General features: G+C 41.0%; 1 protein-coding gene across 2 annotated transcripts in view; it reads right to left on the bottom strand.

Moving 5' to 3' along the window:
• DPP4 (dipeptidyl peptidase 4) overlaps window positions 1–17,544 on the bottom strand; it is an 82,498-nt gene extending 64,954 nt beyond the window's left edge. For both annotated transcript variants that reach the window (XM_002749392.6, XM_017973435.4), the window contains exons 1-2: window positions 17,481–17,544; window positions 16,940–17,027 (exon numbers count right to left, since the gene is read on the bottom strand). In XM_002749392.6, coding sequence (XP_002749438.1) covers window positions 16,940–17,027; window positions 17,481–17,486 — 94 coding nt within the window. In that variant the 5' untranslated portion in view covers window positions 17,487–17,544. The remainder of the gene's footprint in view (window positions 1–16,939; window positions 17,028–17,480) is intronic.
• Between the last annotated feature and the right edge of the window lie 7,129 nt (window positions 17,545–24,673).

The following is a 24,673-nucleotide window of genomic DNA, read 5'->3' as shown; positions in this document are numbered from 1 at the left end:
CTCAGAGACTTCACACTTGCTATATGCTCTTCCTGGAACATTCTTCCCCCAGATACGGCCAGGGCTTGCTCCCTCACCTCCTTCAGGTGTTTATTTAAATGCTGCATTCCTTCCCTGGACTGGCATTGCAGTCTCTTCCCCCATGGCATTCTCTACTACTCTTTCCAGCTTTAGTCAGTTTTTTCTTAGCAATGATACCATCTAACTTATTATACATTTTACTTTTTTATATTGTTAACTGTCTGCCTCCCTTAATTGGATATAAGCTCCATGGGGGCACTGATTTCATTTTTATTCATTCTATTTACTATTATATTACTATAGCCTAAAACAGTTGCCTGGTACATAGCAGGCACTCAAGAAATAGTTGTTGAATGAAAAGATAAAAGTCAAACAATAAGAAAATAAGAACCAACACTTCCAAACACAGCATGTGAATTCCAAGTGGCTGTAGTGTAGGAAGAGCAGTGAGCTTAGCCAGACAGGATTCGACAGAGTGGGCACAAGAGCCTCTGAAATGGCCTTTGCAAAAATTATGACAATGACAAAAATCTAAACTAACTGACTCCATCCTGCTTTTAATTTCACAAGCTAACTGCCTTTGCTCATTACTGGGCATAGGCCAAGAAAACTATGGGAGGAATTTAGTTTACAGTTTAACTTTGGAGCAAGGATGATAATAGTCCCTCCCAAAACTGACCCCCTTTGAGGACTGCCTTTCTAAGAGGAAGAAAAAGCCACAAAAATGAGGATTATAGGAGGGGTCTGAATTCTGCCAGGATGTAGGCTAGTAGGTAAATGATAACCAGCCATTATTCCAGAGGTCAGAAGATTTGTAATTTCCCCAATTGCTCTTATGGATAACATCACTATTGTTAAGACCTAAGATTGGTCTTTGAGATATTTTTCAGACTTTTACATTCAGGTGGACCTGCTGACTCTAGCAGGACCTGTGATTCATACCAAGGAACTAACTTAACCAGTCTTTTGACCCTCACTCAGAAACTGACTCTGTGCAAAAAGATCATTTTGGACACTCCTATGTGTTCATCCCCAGTCAATCAACAACACCTGTCCCCTATCCTCCTGCCTGCCAAATCATCCTTAAAAACCCTAGCCTCCCAGCTTTCAGGGAGGCAATTTGAGAAATGTCTCCTGTCCTTTCACTTGGCTGGTCCCGTGATTATGGAATTCTCTCTTGCAATATTGCTGTCACAGTGAACTGGTTTTATCTGTGCAGTGAGTAAGAAGAACCTGTCAGGCTATTACAACTCAGGTTCTAGACCACCACTGGCTGCTGTTAGGTCAGCACACTCCTCTAAGCCTGAGCCAGTCATTTTCCTACATTTTTTCACCTCCAAATATACATACTCTTCCTTATTTCCAAGCAGGCTCATTTGCAGGATTTCTGCTAGATTCTGTTAATAGGAAAAAATAGAGAAAAAAATTGGATTGCAATCAGAAAAGAGGAGGGGCTCCTCCTTTCCTCTTTCTTGTTGACAGCATGCACCCAGCAGTAGCACCTGCTCCAGCCTCTGCCTTCCTTTGTAGTATCTGGAACCTGCTTCATCATGCCTCTCAGAGGTACCAGCAGCAGCTGGGGGCATTTTAAACCTTAGAGCTTTGATCTAAGATCTTCTGTGTTCCTCTTCCTCTTTGTTTTCAAGTCCTAGTCACTCCTTGTAGTTACTCTCTCTGTTACCTCAGAGTTCCTCTTTTGCTGTTGTATCTGTGTAACCAATTTTCACATTAAAGCCCTCTGCTGAAATATCTAGTGTGATTTCTTTTCTTTTCTTTCTTTTTTTTTTTTTTTTGAGACAGAATCTCACTCTGTTGCACAGGCTGGAGTGCAGTGGTGCATTCTTGGCACACTGCACCTCTGCCTCCCAGGTTCAAGCAATTCTCCTGTCTCAGCCTCCTAAGTAGTTGCAACTACAGGCATGTGCCACCACATCCAGGTAATTTTTGTATTTTTAGTTTCACCATGTTTGCCAGGCTGGTCTCAAACTCCTGGCTTCAGATCATCTGCCCACCTCAGCCTCCCAAAGTGCTGGGATTACAAGTGTGAGCCACTACACCCGGCCCTAGTGTGATTTCTCTAACTGATATAAGAACTTATTCATCTTACCTATTGGGATTAAATTAAATAATTGGAACTTAAAGCTGTTGGAATTTTAGGTTATTTTGAGCCTTGAGAGGAATGTGGCTATGTGGCCTGAGTCACATTACATGTAGCTACAGCTTCTGCTTTTTCCTGTAAATGACCAGAAAAGACCCTGTGCTACCAGAGGTAAGACCCCCCTCAGATCATCACTCCTGCTCATGGAATATTAGAGCAATCTTAGTTGGAATATTGCAGTCTGTAACCAATAAAATCACTATAATATATATACTGACCTTGTATGGAAAATGTTGTAATCCTGCTAACTACCCATGTAAGTACAATTCTTCACTTTGTAATGCTAACCCCATTTGTCTGGAGTATGTTTTCCAAGAGGTTATCCTCAAGCTTTGTACTTGAGTAAACTCTATACTTAATCATTTTTCTGAATCTCATTATTTAAGTTAGACATTATAAGGAAAGTATTTTTAAGTGGTAAGAATACAACATCTAGACCTGGAGTTGGCAAACATTTTCTTAAACAGCTGGTTGGTAAACAGTTTAGGCTTTGTGGACCTTATGATCTTTATAACTTTATAACCTTATAACTACTCAAATCTGCCATTGTAACCTTCAAGCAGCCACAGCCAATGGTGAGTGAGTGGGCACAGCTATGTTCCCATAAAACTTTATTTGAAAGAAATCAGGTGGCCAGTCCTGATTATAGTAGTTTGACAACCTCATCTAGACATTCCTCAAAATTGTGAGCAACATTAAAACAAAAACTGCTCATAGGATTGGATTTGAAAGACAAATATTGAGATTGAAACTCCAATTGCTTTGAAACAATATGAGCATATGACTCCAATATATGCAGGAGAAAAGTGAAAGTGGGCAGAATATTTGTCTCAGTATTGAAGTATTGGATATCTGTCTTCATTTTGACCCAAATATGGACATGTTGGTAAAGAAATGCAAGGCTGAAGGTATGACAGAACTAAGCCCAGTTACACCGCCTGGTTCACTCTGCTGCCACAGCAGAGCCAGGAAGCTCTACACACACAGGCAGCCAGCACTAATCAATGTGGTAGGACTGCTTTATCCCTTTTTGAAATGAAATCACTTTTTTTTTTTAATTATAGTCACTTCCTCTTTTCTTGATATGACTTTTCTGGGAATAAACAAGACTGGTACAATAATGGCCCAAACTAACATGTGCAGACTTTTATGCCCCATGAAGTTGACTGGCATTGGGCCAGTGTAATCCAAGGTGGTGAGAAATACTTGAAAGGTGGAGGGTTCTTAAGGATATGGCCAAATGATCCACAGGTCCATGAAAGATGCAACTATTTTAGCAAAGGGCTAGTTTCCCTTGACATATACTTAAAAGCAGTTATAACGTGACATCAGTGGAAGGTATTACAGTGCAAGCTAAGAAAGATCAGCTTATGTTAGAAAGGAAACTGAGTAAAGAAAATTTGCATTTATGGAAGCTGAAAGCTCTAACACTGACTCATTGAAGAACTTTCCCGAAGATTTATAAGTGTAATCAACAAGGCTACTATTTGTGACAGGCATGTCATCCCTGATATAAGAAAAAACAATTATTGAAAAACAAAACTGCCACAGGAATTACTACTTTCCCATTATTTTCCAGGTAAAACATTCAGGAGCATGGGGCAAAAGTTACTATACTACCTGCCTCTGGATCTGTTAAAACAACAACAAAATAGTTAAAATATATAAAGAATAATGATTATACATTCGTATGGAGTTCTTCCAGTTTGCTGGGTTGTTCTAGGCAATGTAGACTTTCAACTCATTTATTCTTCATATGCTCATTCCCATTATACAGATAAGGAGACTGAGGCACAGACAGGCATAGCCAGTGGCTGGACTAAAGTCCTGTGATTACTATGCACCAAAGCCACATTGGGGCCAGGCAATGTGGTACCAAAGCCTGTGGTTACAATCACTCTTCTAACACTCTCTAAATCTTTGGGACAGTGATTGCACGTGGTAAATGCTTTTCGGCATGTTTTGTGAATTGGTGGAGATGAATTAAGCTTTATGGAAGTGTTTAAATTCACTGTTTGCAACTATTTTCAATAGGCATGCTGGTAGTAACATTAGGACTTGGGTCAGTTGAAACTTCATTTGTTCTAGAGCTTCAAAGTCAAAAGAGTACAAGTTCTCTTAGAAAACTCTAGAATTTTCCCTCTGGACAGTAAGAAGGATGGCACCTCTGTGACTTCCTAGAAAGGAATTTATACCATCTCTTTTCTCTTTCCCATGGAATACTCAGTAACTTTCATCATCTTTTTCTTGAACTCATAAAAAGGTAGTCATGTAAGCTTTAAAATAGGTTTCTTTTCTTCCCTTTTTTCATGTTTCCTAGATTTTAAATATTACACAATGCTGAACAACTTGGGTCCTGTAGATTCAATGATTCCTCCTTTACAGCAAAAGCTACCATAAGGAGCTTTTTTTCTACCATGCTCATCAGTTCTGTGGTATCTGTCTCTGCTGCCATTATTTAACTCTTCCCTTAGAGGAAGAGGTGAGTTCCCTCCTTAATCGTTCCACACCCAACCTATGCTTCAGATGCTTATCTTCTTGTTCCCAAGGGATTTTTTAAAAAAATCTTACCTTTCCCTCTATAACAGCTATCCCTCTCCGTCCCTTCCTCCCTCCCTCTCCCCCCCCCTCCAGGGTCTCACTCTGCCACCCAGGCTAGAGTACAGAGGCATGCTCATGGCTCACTAAAGCCTTGAATGAACTCCTGGGCTCAAGTGATCCTCCTGCCACAGCCTCCCAAAGACCTAGGATTACATGTGTGAGCCACTGTGCCCAGCTGCATCTTCAGTTTCTTTCCACTGCTCACTTCTGCTCTGTAGTTAGGCCTGCAGAATGTGTACCAATCTTAAAGAAATACTTATCTGATTCTGCTGTGTTCTCAAGCCATCTGGACAAACTTCTCAAATAAACAATCCACATCCATGGCCTTCATTTTCTCACTATTCCCTCTGCATACCTCTTGATCTATACCTTACTACTTAGTCCACATTCAGTTCTCTCTTCTCATCTTATTAAAATGTTTATTTTCAGTGTCACATATTTTGCCCATTAATCAAGTAATTTTATATCTATTTAAATACTTTAACAGTCTTTTCTTAACTAAAGTATTAATAAGCCATGAGGATGAACATACTGTATCTTTTTCAAACTGTTGCACTTACAAATTGTAGGTATACACAATTTAGTACTGATTTATAAATATAATAATTTTAATCAGAATTACAGCAACATTAATAATTGTTCATCAAAAAATTTTTTCTTGCCTGACCTCCAAGATAATTTATTTAATTCACCAAATATTTACTTAGCACTTATGTGTTATTCAGTGTTCTCGGCACTAGAGATATCACAGTGAATAAAGCATGAAAAACTCTTGCCCTTTTGAAACTTACATTTTAACTGGGAAGACATATGAACAAATAATAAGTAAGTAATGCCACAGGTTAGGTGGTAACAAGTGCCATGGAGCCTTCACAATGGGAAGCCAATGAACGGTGTTAAGAAGAGAAGCGTATGATTTGACTTATGTTTAAATATGATCACTGGGCTGGGCATGGTGGCTTACACCTATAATCCCAGCACTTTGGGATGCCAAAGCAGGTAGATCACCTAAGGTCAGGAGTTTAAAATCAGTCAGGCCAACATGGTGAAACCCAGTCTTTACTAAAAAAAAAAATTAGCCAGGCGTGGTGGTGCACACCTGTAGTCCCAGCTACTTGGGAGGCTGAGGCGGAGGAATCGCTTGAACCTGGGAGGCAGAGGTTGCGATGAGCTAAGTTTGCACCAATGCACTCCAGCCTAGGTGACAGAGCAATACTCCATCTCCAAAAAATTAAAAATAAATTTAAAAATATCATCACCATATTATTAATAGTTTTCTATTGCTATATAACGAGTCACCACAAACTTAGTGACTTAAAACAGCACACATGTATCAGAGTTCTATTAGTCAGGAATCCAGCCCAGCTTGGTCAGTTCTCTGTTCAAACTATTGTGAGGTTAAAATCAAAGTTTTGGCTAGGCTGAATTGTTAGCTGGAGGCTCTGGGGGAAACAAAACCTGCTTCCAGGCTCACACAAGTTGTTGGCAAAATTCAGTTCATTGAGGTTGTGAGAGTGAAGTTCTCATTTACTTGTTGACTACAAGCCAGGGCTGCTCTCACCTCCTAGAGACAACCCACATTCCTGGCCACAAGGCCCCTCCATCTTCCAACTCAGCAATGACATTTCAAATCCTTCTCATCCCTGGGATCCCCAAATGCCTGTTCTGTGACCAGCCAGAGAAACTCTGCTTTTAAAAGGTTCATGTGATTTAGGCAGGCCCTAGCAGCTAATCTCTATTTTTTAAAGCTGACTGTGCATTATAACAAAACTTAACTACAGGAAAAAAATTCCACCATATCCGCAATCTCAGAGATTAGTACTCAGGAGGGGAGGGAAGGATTCTTGGGGGTCATCTTAGAATTCTGCCTACCACAATCACCTTGTCTGTTGTGTTGAGAATATACCATAGGGAAATAAGAAAGAAAATAGAGAGATGTTGGCAATAATTTAGGAGAAAGGCAATGGTATCTTTGACCAGGGTAGTAGATGAGATGGTGGGGTATGGTCAAACTCTAAGAGAATATGAAGATACAGATGATGAAACTGCTGACAGATTAGTTATGACTTGTGAATGAAAGAGAGGAGGTGAGAACTTGCTTGGATATTGGCCTCAGTAACTATAAAAGTGGAATTGCCCTTTGCTGAGATAAGATGTACTAAGGGAAGACAAAGAGTTTTGGAAGATGTCAGTATAAGATGCCAATATCACATCCAAATGGAGATGTCCAGTAAGCAATTGTATATTGTGCCTAGAAGTCAGGAAAAGGTCTAGTTTGCAGATAAGATTGGAAAGTTGCCAAGTTATAAATGATATTTAAGAGCACTGGAGTAGATGAGGTCATCTAAGGTGAAGAAGGACGAAGTCTTAGGATGGAGCCCCAGAGTAGGCCAAGGTGAGAAGTGAAGATATCAAGAAGAATACTTAAGTAGGCTGGAAAGAATACTTAAGTAGGCTGGGAAGGAGGGTGAGGTAGAAGGACAATCAGGAGAGAGTGATAGCCCCAGGGCAGATAGAGAATCAAGATGACTAATTGATAGGCATATGAGACACAGAGTGAGAAGCAGCTCTGGGTTGGCAACATGGAGATTAGGGACCTTGATGAGAACAGAGCTATTTTAGTGGTGTGGTGGGGATAATCCTTATTCCAGGGGGCTTAAGAGAAAAAAAAGGTGAAGAGAGGGGTTACACACAGTGATAACAGAAACTCTTTAAGAAGTTTTGTGGTAAAGAGAACAGAGAAAGGGAGTAGAAGTTCAGCAAGGATGAGGGTGGGAAGAGATAGTTTCCTTCTTATTTCTTTTTAGGAATAAGAGACATTACTGCATGTTCATGATCAAATAGAGATGGAAAAAACGATGATGCCACATGCAAAGGGATAGCTGGAGCCTAGTCTTTGGGTAAGTAAAAGGGATGAGACCCAGGGAACAAATACAGGGCCTGGCCTTGGATAGGAGCCTGAACATTCATCCCCTAACCTGGGAGGGGAGCCCATGCAGATGAATGCACTGATGAGCCGGAGAGAATTGATGTTCTCTTCTAATAGTTTCAGTTTTCTCACAAAAACAGGAAGCCAGTTCCTTAGCTATGAATGAGCATAGAGAGGAGGTGTTAGAAGTTTGAAAGGAGAGGAGATACCTCGAATAGTTCACCAGGAGAGCAGACAGGAAAAATAGGAGAATATTGCCAGGCAGGAATAAGGGGCCACTGGCTGCTGGGTTCTGGGTTCTCCTTCCAGTACAGCCAAACCGTTTTAATTTTAAGGAAATCATTACCATGCAAAGTAATTTTTTCCCTGGAAATTTTAAAATGAAGAGTTGAGTCATCAATTAGATTCTTTTTGTCCATGTTAAATTATTTTGATTGCTTTTGTTATTTATTTATTTTATTTTTATGGCCATTAAATATTTTAAGTCCTACTTTCCTGGGTTAACTTTTGAGATCTAAGTTTTAGCATTTTTAAAAAACTTTGCCTGTCTTATTTTATGTTGACTATTTCTGCCACTTTTTGACATTATGAACTCGATGAAAAATGACAGTTTGTGTGTAATTTCTAGGGGAAAATTCTGAGTAATTCCCCTCAGATGGTTCTGACCTGCACTATTGTCTCAGATTTTAATATTGCAGTTCAATTCTTTCCTCCTCTTGATCACTTTGGATGCCAAGAGAAAGCAAGGTCAGAGGTCAAAATGTCCTTGAGATCAGAAAAGCAGCAACGAAGCACACTGCTTTGCAATAAACCCAGTTGGTTAGGAAAGAAAGTGAGAAGAAGGAAAGGAGAGAATTAGAGATCCAGATTTTTGGAGATCTGAGCTGGCTTGATATCTGTCCTCTTTTGTTGGAAAATTAAATCTTTCTAACCTAATGAAAAGAGACCAATAACCAAATACACCGTGTGCCTACATATGCTGTTCCCCATCCCCACCGCTGATTTCTGTCTTTCAGATTTTCCAGTTTGACTTAAATATTTGCCCTTCTCCTTCCATGTGTTAGCAAAGGAAGTTCCTCCCCAGACCTGGGGAGGAAGTGAGTCTTGATTAGTCTAGTTTAATCATGGAAATTCATTCGCCCTGTAAGTGATTAGTTTAAATATAGACAAGTGACACAAATCTAGCCACTAAGACCTGAAAGTTTGCATCCCGTCAGAGGACTTAGGGAAATGGTTTTCCTCCCTGATTAACCAGACCATGAATGAGGAAGAGCATCCTCTTCTGCCCTGTGAAAGAGCTGCAGAAGCCATCCTCCACCATGAGATGACATGCTGGAGGACAAAAGACAAAAGTCCATGGATGGCAGAGCTGGAAGGTGGAAAAGCCCCGTGTTCTTGATGTATTCAGGCCATTACATTAGCAAACTGAAGAACCACTTTATTTCTGCACTTCCAATTATAAAAGATGCTAATGACAACACAGTAATAAAACACTATCATTCAAACAACTTTTGGCCAGGAATTTGTTCCTTGAAGCCCAAAACAACCTCATACAGCTGTAAGTTAGTGAGGACTAACAAGGAGGTGCACTGCATGCCTCAGAGCCAGTTTGGTGGCTGGAGGATTGAGAGAATTGTATAAAGACCCACTAATTATTCATGCTTTATGCTCAGTGCTTATGCAGAAATTTCCCTGGGCAGCATTCATCATTTACTCACTAGTGCTTCCATAGCACTTTGATCATTTACTAGAAGGGCACTTAGCTCTTTTGATTATAGTTAATGTTTATGTGTTCTTTAATATTGTCAATTATTGGAGGACAAAGGCCATATCTATTGTCTTTCTATCCCTAGGGACCAAGAAAGTACCTAGTGTGTAGAAAATCCTTAATAAATATTTGCTGAGTTGGAGAATTACCTTCTGTCAACAATCTGTGCTGAGTGAATATGAATTAGGAGGTGTTCCTGAGTACATCCTTGAAAGGGGAAGGCTGATCTAATAGGAAAGGGGAGTTAAACCAGAAGAACCTCTGCAGACAAACTCTTATGAAAAGGGAACAACCAAGATGCAAGAGAAATTATCCACTTAAGCTATCTAGCCAGTTGTCTAAGGAGTCATCCTTACTTTCTCTCCTTCCCTCACTCTTGACATGCCTGCACATTATTTTACCTCCAAAATATATCCTGCATTTCTTTTTTGTTTTTTAAATTATTTTCACTTCCAATGCTACCATCCTTGTCCAATCCACTATCATTATCACCTGGACAAACTACACCAACCCCAAACTTCTATCCACACAAGAGTCAGAGGCATATTTTTGAAGTGTGAATAAGATCATGTTATACTCATGCCAAAATCCTCCAGAAGCTCAAAACCATACTTGGAATAAGAGAGAAACTCCTTTCTGTGTCTGCAGTCATCTCTATCTTACTTTATTTCTGTTATAGCATTTGTTACTATCTGAAATTATTTCTGCACTTGCCTATAATTTGCCTGCTCTGTGGATTGTAAAGGTCCAGTGGAAGAGGGACATCATTTATACTGCTTAGGGCTAGGTCTTAGTTTGTTTTGTGTTGCTATAAAGGAATACCTGAGGCAGTAATTTTTTTTTAAGGATTATTTGGCTCATGATTTTGGTGGCTAGAAAGTTCAAGATTGGACATTTGTGTCTGATGATGGTCTCAGGATGCTTTTACTCATAGCAGAAGGTAAAAGAGAGGCTGGCATGTGCAGAGATCACATGGTGAGAAAGAAATCAAGAAAGAGGAAGGTCCCAGGCTCTTTTTAACAATCAGATCTTATGGAAATTAATAGAGCAAGAACTCACTCACCCTATGGGAAGGCCCTGATCCCACTATGCAAACACCTTCCATTAGGCCTCATCTCCAACACTGAGGATCAAATTTCAACCTGAGGTTTGGAGGGGACAAATACGCAATCATAACAGGCCATGTAGTGGCCTTCAATAACATTTGACATGCAGTAAGCATTCAATAGCCATATCACCCCCTCCCCATATCTTCAATAACACTTGATATGCAGTAAGCATTCAATAGCCATATCACCCCCTCCCCATATCTTCAATAACACTTGACATGCAGTAAGCATTCAATACATATTTTTGAATTGACAAATATTGTCTTTGGCCACTGTGGGACCTTGGCCCTGAAGAGGTTTTAAATCTCATACTAAAAGAGATTTATGCCTGGAATCAAAGAATGGAAGAATATAACAGAGAAATAAGAGTCATCCATGAAACTTATGGACATGAGTGTGTGACCAGAGTGGGCTTCAAAATAACTGAGGAAAGCAAGAGAAGAGGGTTCCAGCCTCATAGAAATGGTATTAGGGCCACAGGGGCCACTAAGCTCAGTTTTGGGGGTCCCAGTTTTAAGAAATCAGGGTGATGATAAGACCTGCTTGATACTCACCTCTCCTACTCCCTCTACCTCAATTATATATCCTGAGCCACCATGACTCCTAGAGTGCCATGAACAAAATCTCTGGTGGCTTTGACTCTGCCTTAAATTACCTCCTCTTCTGGGGCCTTAGATACTGAAATCGTATGATCTTAACTCATAGGTCTATTCGCTTCCTTACTGAACCAAATAATTCATAAATGTGCACATTAATGCATCCAGATAAAGAAAGCACATAGTTTATATTTAAATTTTGAAAAGCTTCCTGGGAAGTTATAATTTTGAAGAAAAATATAAAACAAACTATGATGCTTGGTAAATGAGAAAACAGTTTACTCAGAAGTTCTAATTTCATGGTTTCTCTCAAATTGAGAGACACACCCTCTTTTGGAGGTCATAATGAGGCTATGAAGATGAAAGGTAAAAATATTTATAAGACACTGATTTACAGTAATGAAAGGATTAACATCCAACCATAAAGTAGTTATTAAACATTAACCCAGAAAAACTCTCACGAAGCCATTTCCATAAATTAGCCATTCATGGGAACCAGCAACCTCAGGCAAGGTTGGTAGCCAAAAGATCTGGATTCCCAAGATCCAGTACGTATTTGAAAACTCCTAAACTTTCACATATAAAACGTCAATATATTAATATAACTCTCTGACATGAACTGCTCTGTGAAGATCAAATGAAATAATGTAACTTACATCAGAAACAAAGCAAGTGTAATTTAGTGCAAGTAGGTAAATCTGGATCTATTATTACTACTAATACCACAAAATAAAAAACCATTCAGAAGCTTGAGATGTCAGTCATCGCCTTTATACAGTCTTATATAGGAATGAAGACATCAGCAGTAGGCTCTTCCTCAGAACACCTAACATGTAGAGATTAGAAGTCACGAAATTATAATATAGCCATGCAAATGAGATATTATAACAATTATGCTAATATGACCAAGTTGACTTTATACTTGATTAGAATGATAGGGAGTTGAACAGTACTGTGTATCAGCTGTAGAGTCACATTGCATGAGTATGAATACCAGCTTTGTGGAACTTTGAGCAAGTTCCTTAACTTCTTTGATAGTCATTGGAGCCAGCCTCCATGATGGCTTCCAGTGATCTCCACCTCCTGGTATTTATGCAGTTGTGTAGTGCCCTCCCACATTGTATCAGGGTGACCAATAGTCCACAGCAGAAGGAATGGTATTCCTGCCACTTATGAGGTTAGGTCATAAAAGGAAACTCAGCTTCCTGCTTTGTTCCTCTCTTGGATCCTTCATTCTAAGAGAAAGTAGCTACCATATTATCCTAAGTATAATTTAGTGCAAGTAAGTAAATTTGGACCTATTATTACTACTACTACTAAACAGAACCATTCAAAAGCTTGAGAGGTCAGTCATTACCTATACACAGCTTTATACAGGAATGAAGGCATCAGCAGTAGGCTCTTCCTCAATATTTGCACATGGAGATTAGAAGTCATGAAATTATAACATAATTCCCACATAGCAGGGAACTGGGGCCCACATACTGGGGAACTGAGACCTCTAGCTAACAGCCACATGAGTGAGCTTGGAAGGGGATCCTTCATGCCCAGTCAAGCTTTCAGCTAACATCTTTATTGCAACCTCATGAGACATCCTGAGGTTGTCTCTCTCACTCAGCTAAGCCACTCCAAAATTCCGTATCCACAGAAACAATGAGATAACAGATATTTATTGTTTTAAGTTCTGAGGTAATTCATTACGGAATTATAGAAAACTAAAGTACCCTCTCAAAGTTTCTATAAAACTTCTGTAGAAATGGAGAGGGTAATACTATCTCTCTTTCAAAGGGTTGTTCAAAGGATTAAATAAAAAAATACATTGAAAGCCCTCAGCCCCAAATTTAGCTCATAGTAAATGCCTATTTCCTACTACTGCATGCTTGCATGCCTTCGCTTCCTCAAGCAAGACGCTCCTGCATGTTATTTACACCCACCCGCATTATCCACCGGCCTCAGTACTTTCTTAAGTCATAAAATTTGAAAGACACTGATCCAGCTCCAGTCTTTTTATGTTATCTTTCTCTGACCATTAATTGGGTAAATAGTCTTCCTTTTCTCTCTCTTTCTGATCCCCTTTGAGAAAAGAGCCAGAGATTTCTAAGGCAGAGAAACTTAAGGCACATGCTATGGTTAGCGAAGCAAAAGCCAAAATAACTGGCCTGAAAAAGACTAAACTGCTGACCTCATGAGCATTCTGCAAAGGTTGACAATAGTTAACTGAGCAAACTGGAGTTAACTCCAGCTTTCACAGAGCATACTGTTTAGAAATTGTCCCCTGAAATACACAAAGCTTTCATTCAGGCTCATTTCTGTGCTTTTAAACCTGGAACAGGTCCTGTACTTCCTCAGGTGAACCTCATAGATGCTATCTTTTCTCTCTGATTATTCCTGTCTCCTTCACCTTTGGGTTTTCTTTTATTACTGATGGATGAGAGAGCAGTCAAATTGCCTTTGCACTGAAAGTAGGTATAGAAAAAATTTACTGCTAAAGCAGTGAAAAGAGCAAAAGAAGAAATATAATTTTATTTCATAATAAAATTCAATAATAAAACTATTTGACAAATAACCACATATTTTAAATTTTAAGATATAATATATTGTAAAAGGAAAAATAAATGAATCATAAATGCTGACTGAGAAGACTTTATTTCCACTAAGCCATGAAGTATTGTACAATTCCATACAGGTATCTTTATATATTTCTCACTAATTCTTGGGGAAACTGATTGCTTATATGTACAATGTCCTCCTATAGTAGAATAGTTGAAAAAAAATTAAAACATAAAATCATTTTTATATACACAGATGAGGGTGAACTTTTAACTGTGCTTGGTGAAATGAATAATCTGACTTCAAGGAGTTTTTATTCTTAAATATATGACAATAGTACTAAGCCTCTGTCTCTCTCTCTCTCTCTCTCTCTCTCTCTGGCTCTCACCCTTGCTCCCCACCCACTAATCCCCCTCCTGTTCTGGGTGTGTCTAGTTTTGCTAAATATGAGCATTTCATATGGAAATGCTTGACCTCTTAAACCAACCTCTCAGGGGATAAATTTGGGTTTGGTCACTGCTTCCTCCTTCCTTTTGGCTTTATAATTCTTTAGTGTCCACATAATTTAGGTCTTTGCTTTGTTTTTCTATCAAATTCCTTTCCTTCCATCTTCCTTTCCTTTTATGTTTCCTTCCTCCCTATTTCCTTCTTTTCTTCCTTTGCTGTATTTGTTTGACTTGAAATCTTGATTGACAATATGGAGGGCATTTATTGGGTGAAGACTTTGACTTCTTTGTAAGAATGCTGACCTTTACTGTGGTACAGCCCAGGAAAATTATTGCTGATTTAGTGAAAATGCTACATTCCTGAGCTTTTATCTCTATTCCTTATGATAAGGCAAAAGTGTTAACAAGATGACTTCCTTGTTTCCTTAAACATACATACATACAAATGAAGAAATACATACATGAAATAACTAGAGTGGTAAGTAAATAAAGCCACCGTGAAACCACATCTCCACTTGGTTGCCCAAGAGGTATCCTTAGCCACCCTCTCCTTTACCACTCCACGCTTAACCAGTTACTGAATCCCAGTTCTGAATAGCTCTGGAGTCTCTCAATTCTGACCTGTACTGTAAGTGCTCTGGGCCATTTCCCTCACTTTCCACTCCAGGGTTGCTCCATTGCAACTTACTTTTCCAGCCTCGTGGCTTAAAACCTCATTCCCTGCATCATCTCCAGCTTAGAATTAAACTCCTTTGCCTGTTGCCCACCTCCTCTGGGACTCTGGATCCTTTCCTTGTCTCTGTGTTGAAACATAAGACATTCACATTTTCTGGAATATCTTATCACCAGAAACTGAAGTTAACTATTTAAGCTTCCCCACCAAAGAAACCTTATAAGAAGTCTCTCCTGACTTTCCCAGAAGTGTTCCTTCTAATCTCAAGAGCAGTTTACTCAAGCACCTCTAGATTATTTTTGAATCTTAGAAATAGTTAGATAGAGAGACATGTGAGTCTCTTAAAAGTCCTCCTCAAGAGAACATTCTTGAAGGGTGTTCAAATTTCATTTGGAGAACACACCAGGTAAAATTTAGCAGAAATGGCAAAACAGTCTTTCCCAGCCTATATACCCTACCTAGCAAAACAAAAATCCCCAGAGTTATTGCAGCAAGCCCCAGGTCCCTCGGCCATTTCACTGTTCATCTCATGTGGCTCATCAAAGTACAGTATTCCTTCCAACTTTCATTAAAGGAAGTTCTGATGATTACAGTTTTACCCAAACTTCCAGTGATGCTGTGATGCCTCAGTGATGTTTTGGAGACAAACAGGCTATACAGATTATTTCTGTCTATGTTTTTGTACACACACACACACACACACACACACACACACATAACAAATCATATTTGTTTGCATATTCCCACTAGCTTATGCAGTTCTTGAGGTCAGGGACCTTTATATTTACATTTACAAAATTTAATCTGTGCATTTGTAGCAACTAACACAGTGCCTAGTACATAATGTAAGCCTGTAAGCCTTATATTTATCAATTGTATGAATGGCCCATTCTTCTCCCACAAGACTTTGCAACCAATACTATGGTTTATACAAAGTATTGCTTTATGAAAATAGTTATATTTTAACAGTCCACAAGAAAGAGTCAAGCTTAAGTGGACTGTCTGTCATTAATAGTCTACAGTTGTAGCAACCACTGGTTTCTTCAAATTTCATTAGCAGGTCAATCCATTCAGTTATTTAACCCTTGGAATCTTTGCCTTGGCCTGGAATTGCACAGCAAGCAGTTTTGACAACTCTACAAACCAATTCTGAACTGTCATCCTGAAATCTAGATAAAACTTCTGGAGTATGCAAGTGCTGACTATATATTCCTCAGTTGAGTAAACCATCCAGAGTGACTGCTTCAAGTGGCTGACTAATTTATAGTGTGTAATGCTGAAATGAAAGCAAGTGTTCAAAAGGAAAGTAGGGCCAGGGGTGACTGAAACTAATCATTCTCGCTTGCATCCTACAGGGACTATTCCATTATCTGAGTGTTTTATATTAAAAGCTGGGGTGAAACTGGAACATTTAGACAAGCTAAAAAGATATGAAAGCCTTTAAATAAAAGAATCCACCCAAACATCACTCATTCCAGCCCCTTCTGAAATATTATCATGCATACCAGCTTTATGATTTAGCACTGCACTACTACTAAATTGGTCAAATAATTACTTGCCTGCCTCCCCACCCTCCAACTGAATTCTCACTACCCCTGAGGGAAAACAGCCTGAGTTACCTGTGCAACGTCTTTTCTCCAAACTGTATTTTGGGGGTTGTTTCTCATTTTTCCTTTCCACTTCAGATATCCTTACTGCCGTATTTGGGCTCTTTAAACACTTCCTTTTTTCCTTTGCAGATCACACCCAAAAACTTTTCTTAAAAATTATGTGTAAATTTAAAACTTTACAAATTAAATTTAAAATCGAAATTTTTAAAATTCCGACCCCCACTCCCCAATTTCAGGAAGTATGCATTTGTTATAAGTAACAAGACGGAAAAGCGACAGGAGTTGCAGCTTAAACGCTGAAGACCCCGCGAAGTGAACCCAGCTGCTGCTCTACAAGCAGCAACAACGCCAGGGAAGGCTTCTCAGCTGCACCCGGGGCACTGGTCCAACCCCCGCAAAATCCCGCATTTCTCTTCGCCTGGTAAGACGGAGCCTGACCTGAGCTCCAACTGTCCTTTTACAAATGTTGCAAACTTACTGCCTTTGTTCAGCAGAACCACGGGCACGGTGATGATGGTGACAAGCGCAGCAGCACCCAGCAGTCCCAGGAGAACCTTCCAGGGCGTCTGCAAACCAGGCAGATCAAATCCAATTAGAGGGAAGCCTGTGGCCCCAGTTTCCGTGAGAGGGTCGGGGCTGCTCCAGAGGCTGCAGGATTTGCAGGTGGGAGTGCCTTAGAAGAGGGAGGCGGTGGGCTGCGGGTGGGGGTGGCGTCTGGAGTGCGCCAAAGCGGGTGCCCCTGAACTTGTGCCTTCAGAGCACATGAGTGAGTGTTGGTTTCTCTATCCCTGCCCGGGTTCGGGCGTGCGTTCTGTGGGTGGCTCTCCGAGACATTCAAAGCTCGACGCCCTTGTCTTGGCAGAAGCCAAGGTCCGAGAGCGAAGCGGGAGCTCTAGGACGTCCCCTCACCTGTCAGAGGGTGGCTCTGGGGCTTCCGCCTTAAGGGGAGTCCCTGGTCAGGTTCCGGTAGCTTTTGGGTCGTTTGGGGAGTTTGAGGAAGAGGTCCCTACGGCACTCACCTTCATCGTCGGCGTCTCCTCGGAAGTGAGCGTTGGGAGAACGAGTGCAGGCAGAAGTCACCGCGGGCGGCGGAGTCCCTCGCCGCTGGCAAGTTACTGCCCGGAGTTAAACATTAGTAAGCGCCTAGCCCGCTGGGTATAAAGGCGCTGCGGACAGACTGCAGGGCAGGCTGCGCCAGAGCAAGCGCGTGGGGCGCCGGGCACCGGCATCCCGGCCGGAGGCAGACCGCGAGGGCCACCCTGAGGGCGGTGCGGGGCGCTGGGCCGCAGCCGGGGCGCGAGGGTGCGGGGCCTGGGAGGGGGAGGGGAACGGGCGCGAAGCCTCAGATCCGGAGACCCTGGGGCGGCGACGCGGGGACCCTGCTTCCTCTTAGCTGAAAGGGACGTCGGCGCTCAGCTCCTCCAACCTCGCGTGGACCTGCTAGGGAACCGAGGCCCAGAGAGGGCAGGGGTTTGACAAACTCACACAGCTGACCGCTGGCAACTGGAACTAAAACCCAGGCCTCTGTCTCTTGCCAGTGATAGGTATGTTAGGCGGCAGTGAGGTGTCTAAAACCGCGTGAAAGACCAAGAGAAAAGATGATTGTTTCCTCTTGAATGACCCTTGGAAGCTGAGTATCTGGATTCACCCTTCCCAGAGAATTTCTCGATTGTCTTGCAGACTCACACACTCATCAAGATGCCATAAATGACACTAACACTTACGAGGAATTTGACTTTTTCCCAGGTGCTGCTCTAAGCATTTATTGTGTTTGTTTTGCAGGAAGGAAGCCTGTGCACAGAGAGGTTAAATAACTTGGCCAAGCCCTTCAGCTAGGAAGTTGTAGATCCTAAAATAAGAGTTCAAGGTCTTAATGGCTACTCTATGCGGTCTCTCATTCAGTCTTTTCAAGGGTTTTGGAGAATAACAGATCAGGTACCGCTTCTCCCTCCCCAGGTCTCGATTATTCTTATAAGGGTTATCCCTTCGTTCATTCATTCCTACATCCTCCCATGTATTCCACTCATCCACAAATATTTGAGTGGTTACAATGTGCCAGCCTCTCTTCTAGGTACTGGAGATAAAGTGGTATAAGAGAGGTGAGGTCTGGACCCTAGGCACTTTCAGGATAAAACGCACAGGTAAACATTTGCGTTTAGGACCCCCCCTATGATTACTTCCACTCTTGCAGATAAGAGGATAAGTTCTCTTCAGCTTGTTCACTGCAGCTGAGAAGCAAAGCCTCTCTATCAGTAGAGGTAGAAGATTAAAAATGCAGAGTCCTATGGGGCATTATCACATGATTATGAATTAATGCAATTTTCCGTCTTTTATTTCCAATCCAGACATTGCTTCTGAACTCAGTCATCTTTTTCCCCTTGCCCATTAGTTGTTTGTGAAACATCAATATCCTTACTCCCAACTCCAGAGGCGGAAACTAAACTCCCCTCCTCCCTCTTCCAACTGCTGAGGAAGGTTAGTCAATGGTGTTACTGGAACCTGTGAGCTGTTGCTGTGAAGAGAGACCATCTAACACAGACTACGGGGAATGGTGCCATAGGGGGCTCAGTGCTGCCCTTTGCTCTCAACAGTTTGGTCAATCAGCATTGGTGGTAGCCACATCAGCCTTGGTGAAGGAAGTCCATAGACTTGAGCCTGTGCTTCACCTCCACGCCAGCACCCTGGCACTTACTGTGCATTCAGAAAGCCCCAAGGAGGCTGGTGGGAGGCTGGCTGATATTCAGGGGGCAGAACAATTTGTTCTCTGGAGGGCACTCCATGAGATACAAACATATTCACACCCTGTGCCCATTTCAAGAGACTCTTTCACATGCCTCCCCCACCTTGATCTCCGTGTCACCAGTCTTTCAACCTTGTTTTTTCCAAATCCTTAAGGCAGCAGCTGGCCAACACATTAGCCACCACTGATGAGTCAGTGCAGATCTTACATCAGGCCATCTCTTTTTCCTTGCAAAATAGAAAAGCAGATGTTCTGCTTAAAGTTCTGTTTGTCAGTAAGATTTCCCTTTCTACTATGTTTCAGGACACCCCTGGGAGGGGCTCTGATGCAGCAGCCATTTACTTTTTGGTAGTTCCAGCTTCCTTTGCATAACATCGACTCCCTTCCTTCATCTGTTGTCTGGTTATAGGAAACTCCTGGTGAAGCTGTGGGTGTGCACTGGGGGAGAGACATTGAGGCAATGGAAGAAGGCACCATATAGTCCAAGTTTTCTGCTTCTCTGAGTTTCTTTTGCCCTGTGGACCTGCGGGGCCTTTCTCCTTTATCATATAGATATAATTTTCACTCAATAATAGAATGCTCCTGAGAATGCCCAACCTTGTCATGCAGTGGATTAGGCAACACTCAGTTCACTCGGGTAGCTAGGTTGTGCAGTTTCTTGGTGTTATATATTGAATTGTGTCCTATGAGATATATTAGAATCCTGACTTTTAGAACTTCAGAGTGTGACATTATTTGAATATAGGATCTTTGCAGAGGTAATCAAGTTAAAATGAGGTCACTAGGTCATATCACAATCCAATATGACTGATTACTTTATAAAAAGGAGAGATGTGGATACAGAGAGAGACAGAGTGAAGCTGTTATGAAGAATAAACACAGGAAAATATGGCGGCTACAAGCCAAGAAAAGAAGCTTGCAGTGTGTATTCATCTGTTCTCATACTGCTAATAAAGACATATCAAGACTGAATAATTTATAAGGGAAAAAGTCTTAATTGACTCACACTTCCACATGCTGGGGAGGCCTCACAATCATGTCTGAAGGTGAATGAGGAACAAAGTCATGTCTTACATGGTGGCAGGCAGGAGACACTATTTAGGAAAACTCTCCTTCATAAAACTATCAGATATTGTGAGACTTATTCACTATCAGAAGAACAAAACAGAAGAGACCCACCTGTATGTTTCAGTTACCTCCCACTGGGTCCCTGCCACAACACAAAGGAATGATGGGAGCTACAATTCAAGATGAGACTTGGGTGGGGACACAGCCAAACCATATCCCACTCCTGGTCCCTCCCAAATCTCATGCCCTCATATTTCAAAACCAATTATGCCATGCTAACCCAAGTATTAACTCATTTCAGCATTGACTCAGAACTCCACCGTCCAAAGTTTCGTTTGAGACAAGACAAGTCCCTTCAGCCCATAAGTCTGCAAAATTAAAAGCAAGTTACTTGCTTCCTAGATACATTGGGGATATAGGCATTGGGTAAATACAACCGTTCCAAATGAGAGAAATGGTGAAAATGAAGGGGCTACAGGTGCCGTGCAAATCTGAAATCCATCTGGGCAGCCAAATCTTAAAGCCCCAAAATGATCTCCTTTGATTCCATGTCTCACATCCAAGTCATGCTGATGCAAGAGATGGGTTCCCATGGCTTTGGGCAGATCTACCCCTGTGGCTTTGCAGGGTACAACCCTTCTCCTGGCTGCTTTCCCAGGCTAACATTGAGTGTCAGTGTTGGTGTTGACACTGAGTAATTTATAAAGGAAAGAGGCTTAATTGACTCACAGTTCCACGTGTCTGAGGAGGCTCACAATCATGGCTGATGGCAATGAGGAGCAAAGTCATATCTTACACGGTGGCAAGCTTGTGAGTTTGTGTAGGGGAACTCCCCTTTGTAAATCCATCAGATCTCGTGAGACCTATTCACCATCATGGGAACAGCAAGGGAAAGACCTGTCCCCCATGATTCAATTACTTCCCACTGGGTCCCTCCCACAACATGTGGGAATTATGGGAGCTACCATTCAAGATGAGATTTGGGTGGGGACACAGCTAAGCCATATCACAGTGGATCTTCTCTTATAGTCCTCAGAAAGAACTAATCATGTGATCTACTGATTTTGGACTTACTATTCCCAGAACTAAGAGATAATAAGTTTCTGTTGTGTAAGCCACCCAATTTGTGGTACTGTGTTGTAGCAGCCCTAGTGAATGAATGAATATACTGATCCATGATCATGCTTTCAGTCTCTACAAGAGCCCAGTAGCAAGAGAGTTGCTGCTTGTCAAGTAATGAATTGTCACTGGCTATTGTAGCCAAGTGGCCCCTAAAGTTTTGGAATTAATTTATTATGCAACAATAGATAACTAATAAATTGGGAAAGAGTATATGACTTTGCTCTGAAAGTCATATATGTTCTGTGATTCTCCCATTGGGGCTTGCCAGAGGTTTCATACATTATCTCTGGCTGCCACATACATTTTAAATAAGTATTGTGTTTGATAGGTCATAAGATCCAAGTACAACTTACACTACAGCCTAGACATGCAAAGCCCTCTTTTGCTTCAGGATCCATTCAAAACAGACAGCCTTATATGTTACTGAGTAAATGATTGGAGAAGTACAGCCAAGTCTAGTATATAGTGTCTCCAAAATCCAAAGAGTTCTGGCAAATGGTGCTCCTCTTCATGGTGGGTATACAAGGTGTAGTGACTTGTCTTTCACATTAGAAAGGATACCTTGACATGTTCCAGACCACTGAATCCCTTGAAACTTAGCAAATTTTCCATGGATTTTATTCTCTACCCTGTGCCCAAATTTGTCTTACTAAAGCATGTAAGGAATTTGCTATTTCTTGTTCATCAGGTCTATGTAGCATAGTCATCAATGTAGTGGCCTAACGTGATAGTCTGTGGGATGGCAAGATTATTAAGGTTTTGTGAGATTTTAATATGACATAAAGCAGGAGTTGACATTGCCCTAGAATAATATGGTGAAAATATACTGCTATTCCTTCCAGGAGAAGGCAAATTATTTTAGATTCTTCTTACTAATTTACACTCAGGGGAAAAAGTGTTTACAGGTGAACAGCTCAGATGCCCATGTTGTTTGATTCAGTAAAGTCACCATATCTGAAAAGGCAGCTGAGTTATTTTCCATAATCCACCCTAGTTTTGCACAAGTTGAATGGGCAAGTGAATTGAGTATGGGATACAGGAACCAGCTCCTCTGCGTCTTTTAGATTTTTATATAGTGGCTCTAATTTCTGCACTTACGGATGCAGTACTACTTTTAGTTTTCCATATTGTTGTGCAGGGTCAGTACCAATCTTCCACTTGACTTTTCCTACCTTAATGTCCCTTCCTGGGTTGGAGAATAAATGAGCAAAGAAATTTAGGCAAGCTTTATGAGCTGGGAAAAGCAAAGAAACAGATTATCCCCTAGAGACTCCAGAAGGAATAGAGCCTTGGTGATGCCTTGATTTTAGCCCAGGAAGACCCATTTCAGGCTCTGACTTCTAGAGCTGTAAGTTAATAGGTTTATCTTGTTTTAAGCTACTCAAGTTTATGGTAACTTGTTACTACAGCAATTGGAAACTTAACATAACTCAGGACAACAGTGATGTTTTAACTCCATAGAAATTAGCACAAACCCAGGACCCATATTTATTAACTCCCGGTAGGTCTGAGTATATCCCTCTTCACAGGGCATTTTCAAACTTGGCTGTTAAGTCATGTGTCAGGTGTGTACAGTGACAGCATTTCAGAGTCCTCCTAAGAAAGATCTGACCTCCATTTCAAACAAGGCTTTCTGGGTCTGTTAACTGGTTTGAGTCTGGGAACTTGGTAAGAGGCCATTTATTATTACTATGAAAACTTAAATCAGATTTCTGCCCATTATACATAGAATTCTTCTGATTGTTTAAATCAAGCTATAATTTAGAATGTTGCCCACTGACTTCATTCTTAAGTATTGTGATAAATGAGCCACCACCATAGCAGGTCAAGTGCCCTGATTATCATATTGTTCCTGCCATTGTTTATGGCAATATCCCCTTTTGAGAGGCTGAGTCTTGGAATTGGGGTTACCTAGGGTGAACTGTAGCCTTGGAAGGATACAGCTACTGCCAGATTGCAGCACAACAAAGCAGATAAAAAGCTTAAGGAGTAAATACCTCAGTCTCTTTCTCTTCTCTCCTTTCAATATCTTGCTGGTGCCTCCAATCTATTGAGTCCAATAAAGACAGAAGGCAAAGGAGCCTGGCTAATACAGAATGTATATTTAGGGATCGACCTGCAAGCCTGTGAAATGCTGGGAAGAGAAGGGTGGAGAATAGCTAGAGGGAGAGGGAACTTGAAAAAAACCGTATAACCAGGCAACTCCATACAGTACTTACCCTTTGCTAAACTGTCTCCTTATGGAGATTGAAAAAGTTCCATTTATTCCTTTATCTTCTCATCCACCATTCTCTCCAGTGCCTAGTAAAGTGCCTGAAATAAATTAGTAGTCAGTAGTTGTTAAATAAATTACAAGATAAAATGACAACTGAAGAAAAGATCAAATCCTTCTCTGGGTTCTTGGGGGCTGGAACTAGAAGGCAGAAAGAAATAGGATGTCATATGAGGAGAGATGGCAGGGTAGAGGGTGGGGAGATGAGGTGTGGTGGGGAACAGGGAGGAAAAGGAACAAAATTACTTCTTGCCCTCAGTTCTGAAGGATAAGTAAAGGACAATACAAAGGTACTTGCTTATTCCTTTGATCAGTGAACGTTTGCCCTCCACTTAATCAGATAACTCTGCTCTACCTGTGTGTGAATGATGTCCAGCTGCCCTAGTACCAAACCCCACCCACATTTCACCTCTTTTGGACTGAAGATCTAGTCTCACATCTTCCTGGTTATCCTCAACATCTGTTTCTGTTTAATTTTCTCTTTTCCCTTCGAACCATACGTGGGAAGATTACCCTGCTTGTGTTCCAGGTTGAACCAACTTTTAACAAAATTCATTTCTACCAAAAGATATGTATTAATAGATGACAACTAGCTAGCTAGATTATCCTATGGATTTTGATAAATGAAAGGAAGTCAGGTCCAACGGATAACACATACAACGGCTTGAGTAAGAAAGCTGGAAGATCTTTAGGGAATATATATTAGTTTTGTTTTGTCAAGATATAGAGTATTCTAGAAAGTATTAGGAAATGAAAGTTAGTCATGGACATATTCTTCAGTCTTCATTTCAATATTCAGTATGTACAAAGGAGCCACTGAAATTTTACCCAAGAAAGAAACCCAATCAGACTTGAACTTTAGATTCAAAAAAAAAAAAAAAAAAAAAAGACAGGCAACAGTGTCTGTTAGATGCAGTGAGAAAGGGAGGACCTTAAGTTGGGGTGAGAGTCAGAAAACCATGGGTGTTACAAAATCAACTAAGTGCCTCTCTGCAAATTTTGTTGTACAA

The sequence above is a fragment of the Callithrix jacchus genome, chromosome 6 (genome assembly GCF_049354715.1).
Source record: "Callithrix jacchus isolate 240 chromosome 6, calJac240_pri, whole genome shotgun sequence".
NCBI lineage: Eukaryota > Metazoa > Chordata > Mammalia > Primates > Cebidae > Callithrix > Callithrix jacchus.
The sequence above is the reverse complement of the archived record's forward strand: the minus strand, read 5'-3'. Positions and strand labels throughout refer to the sequence as shown.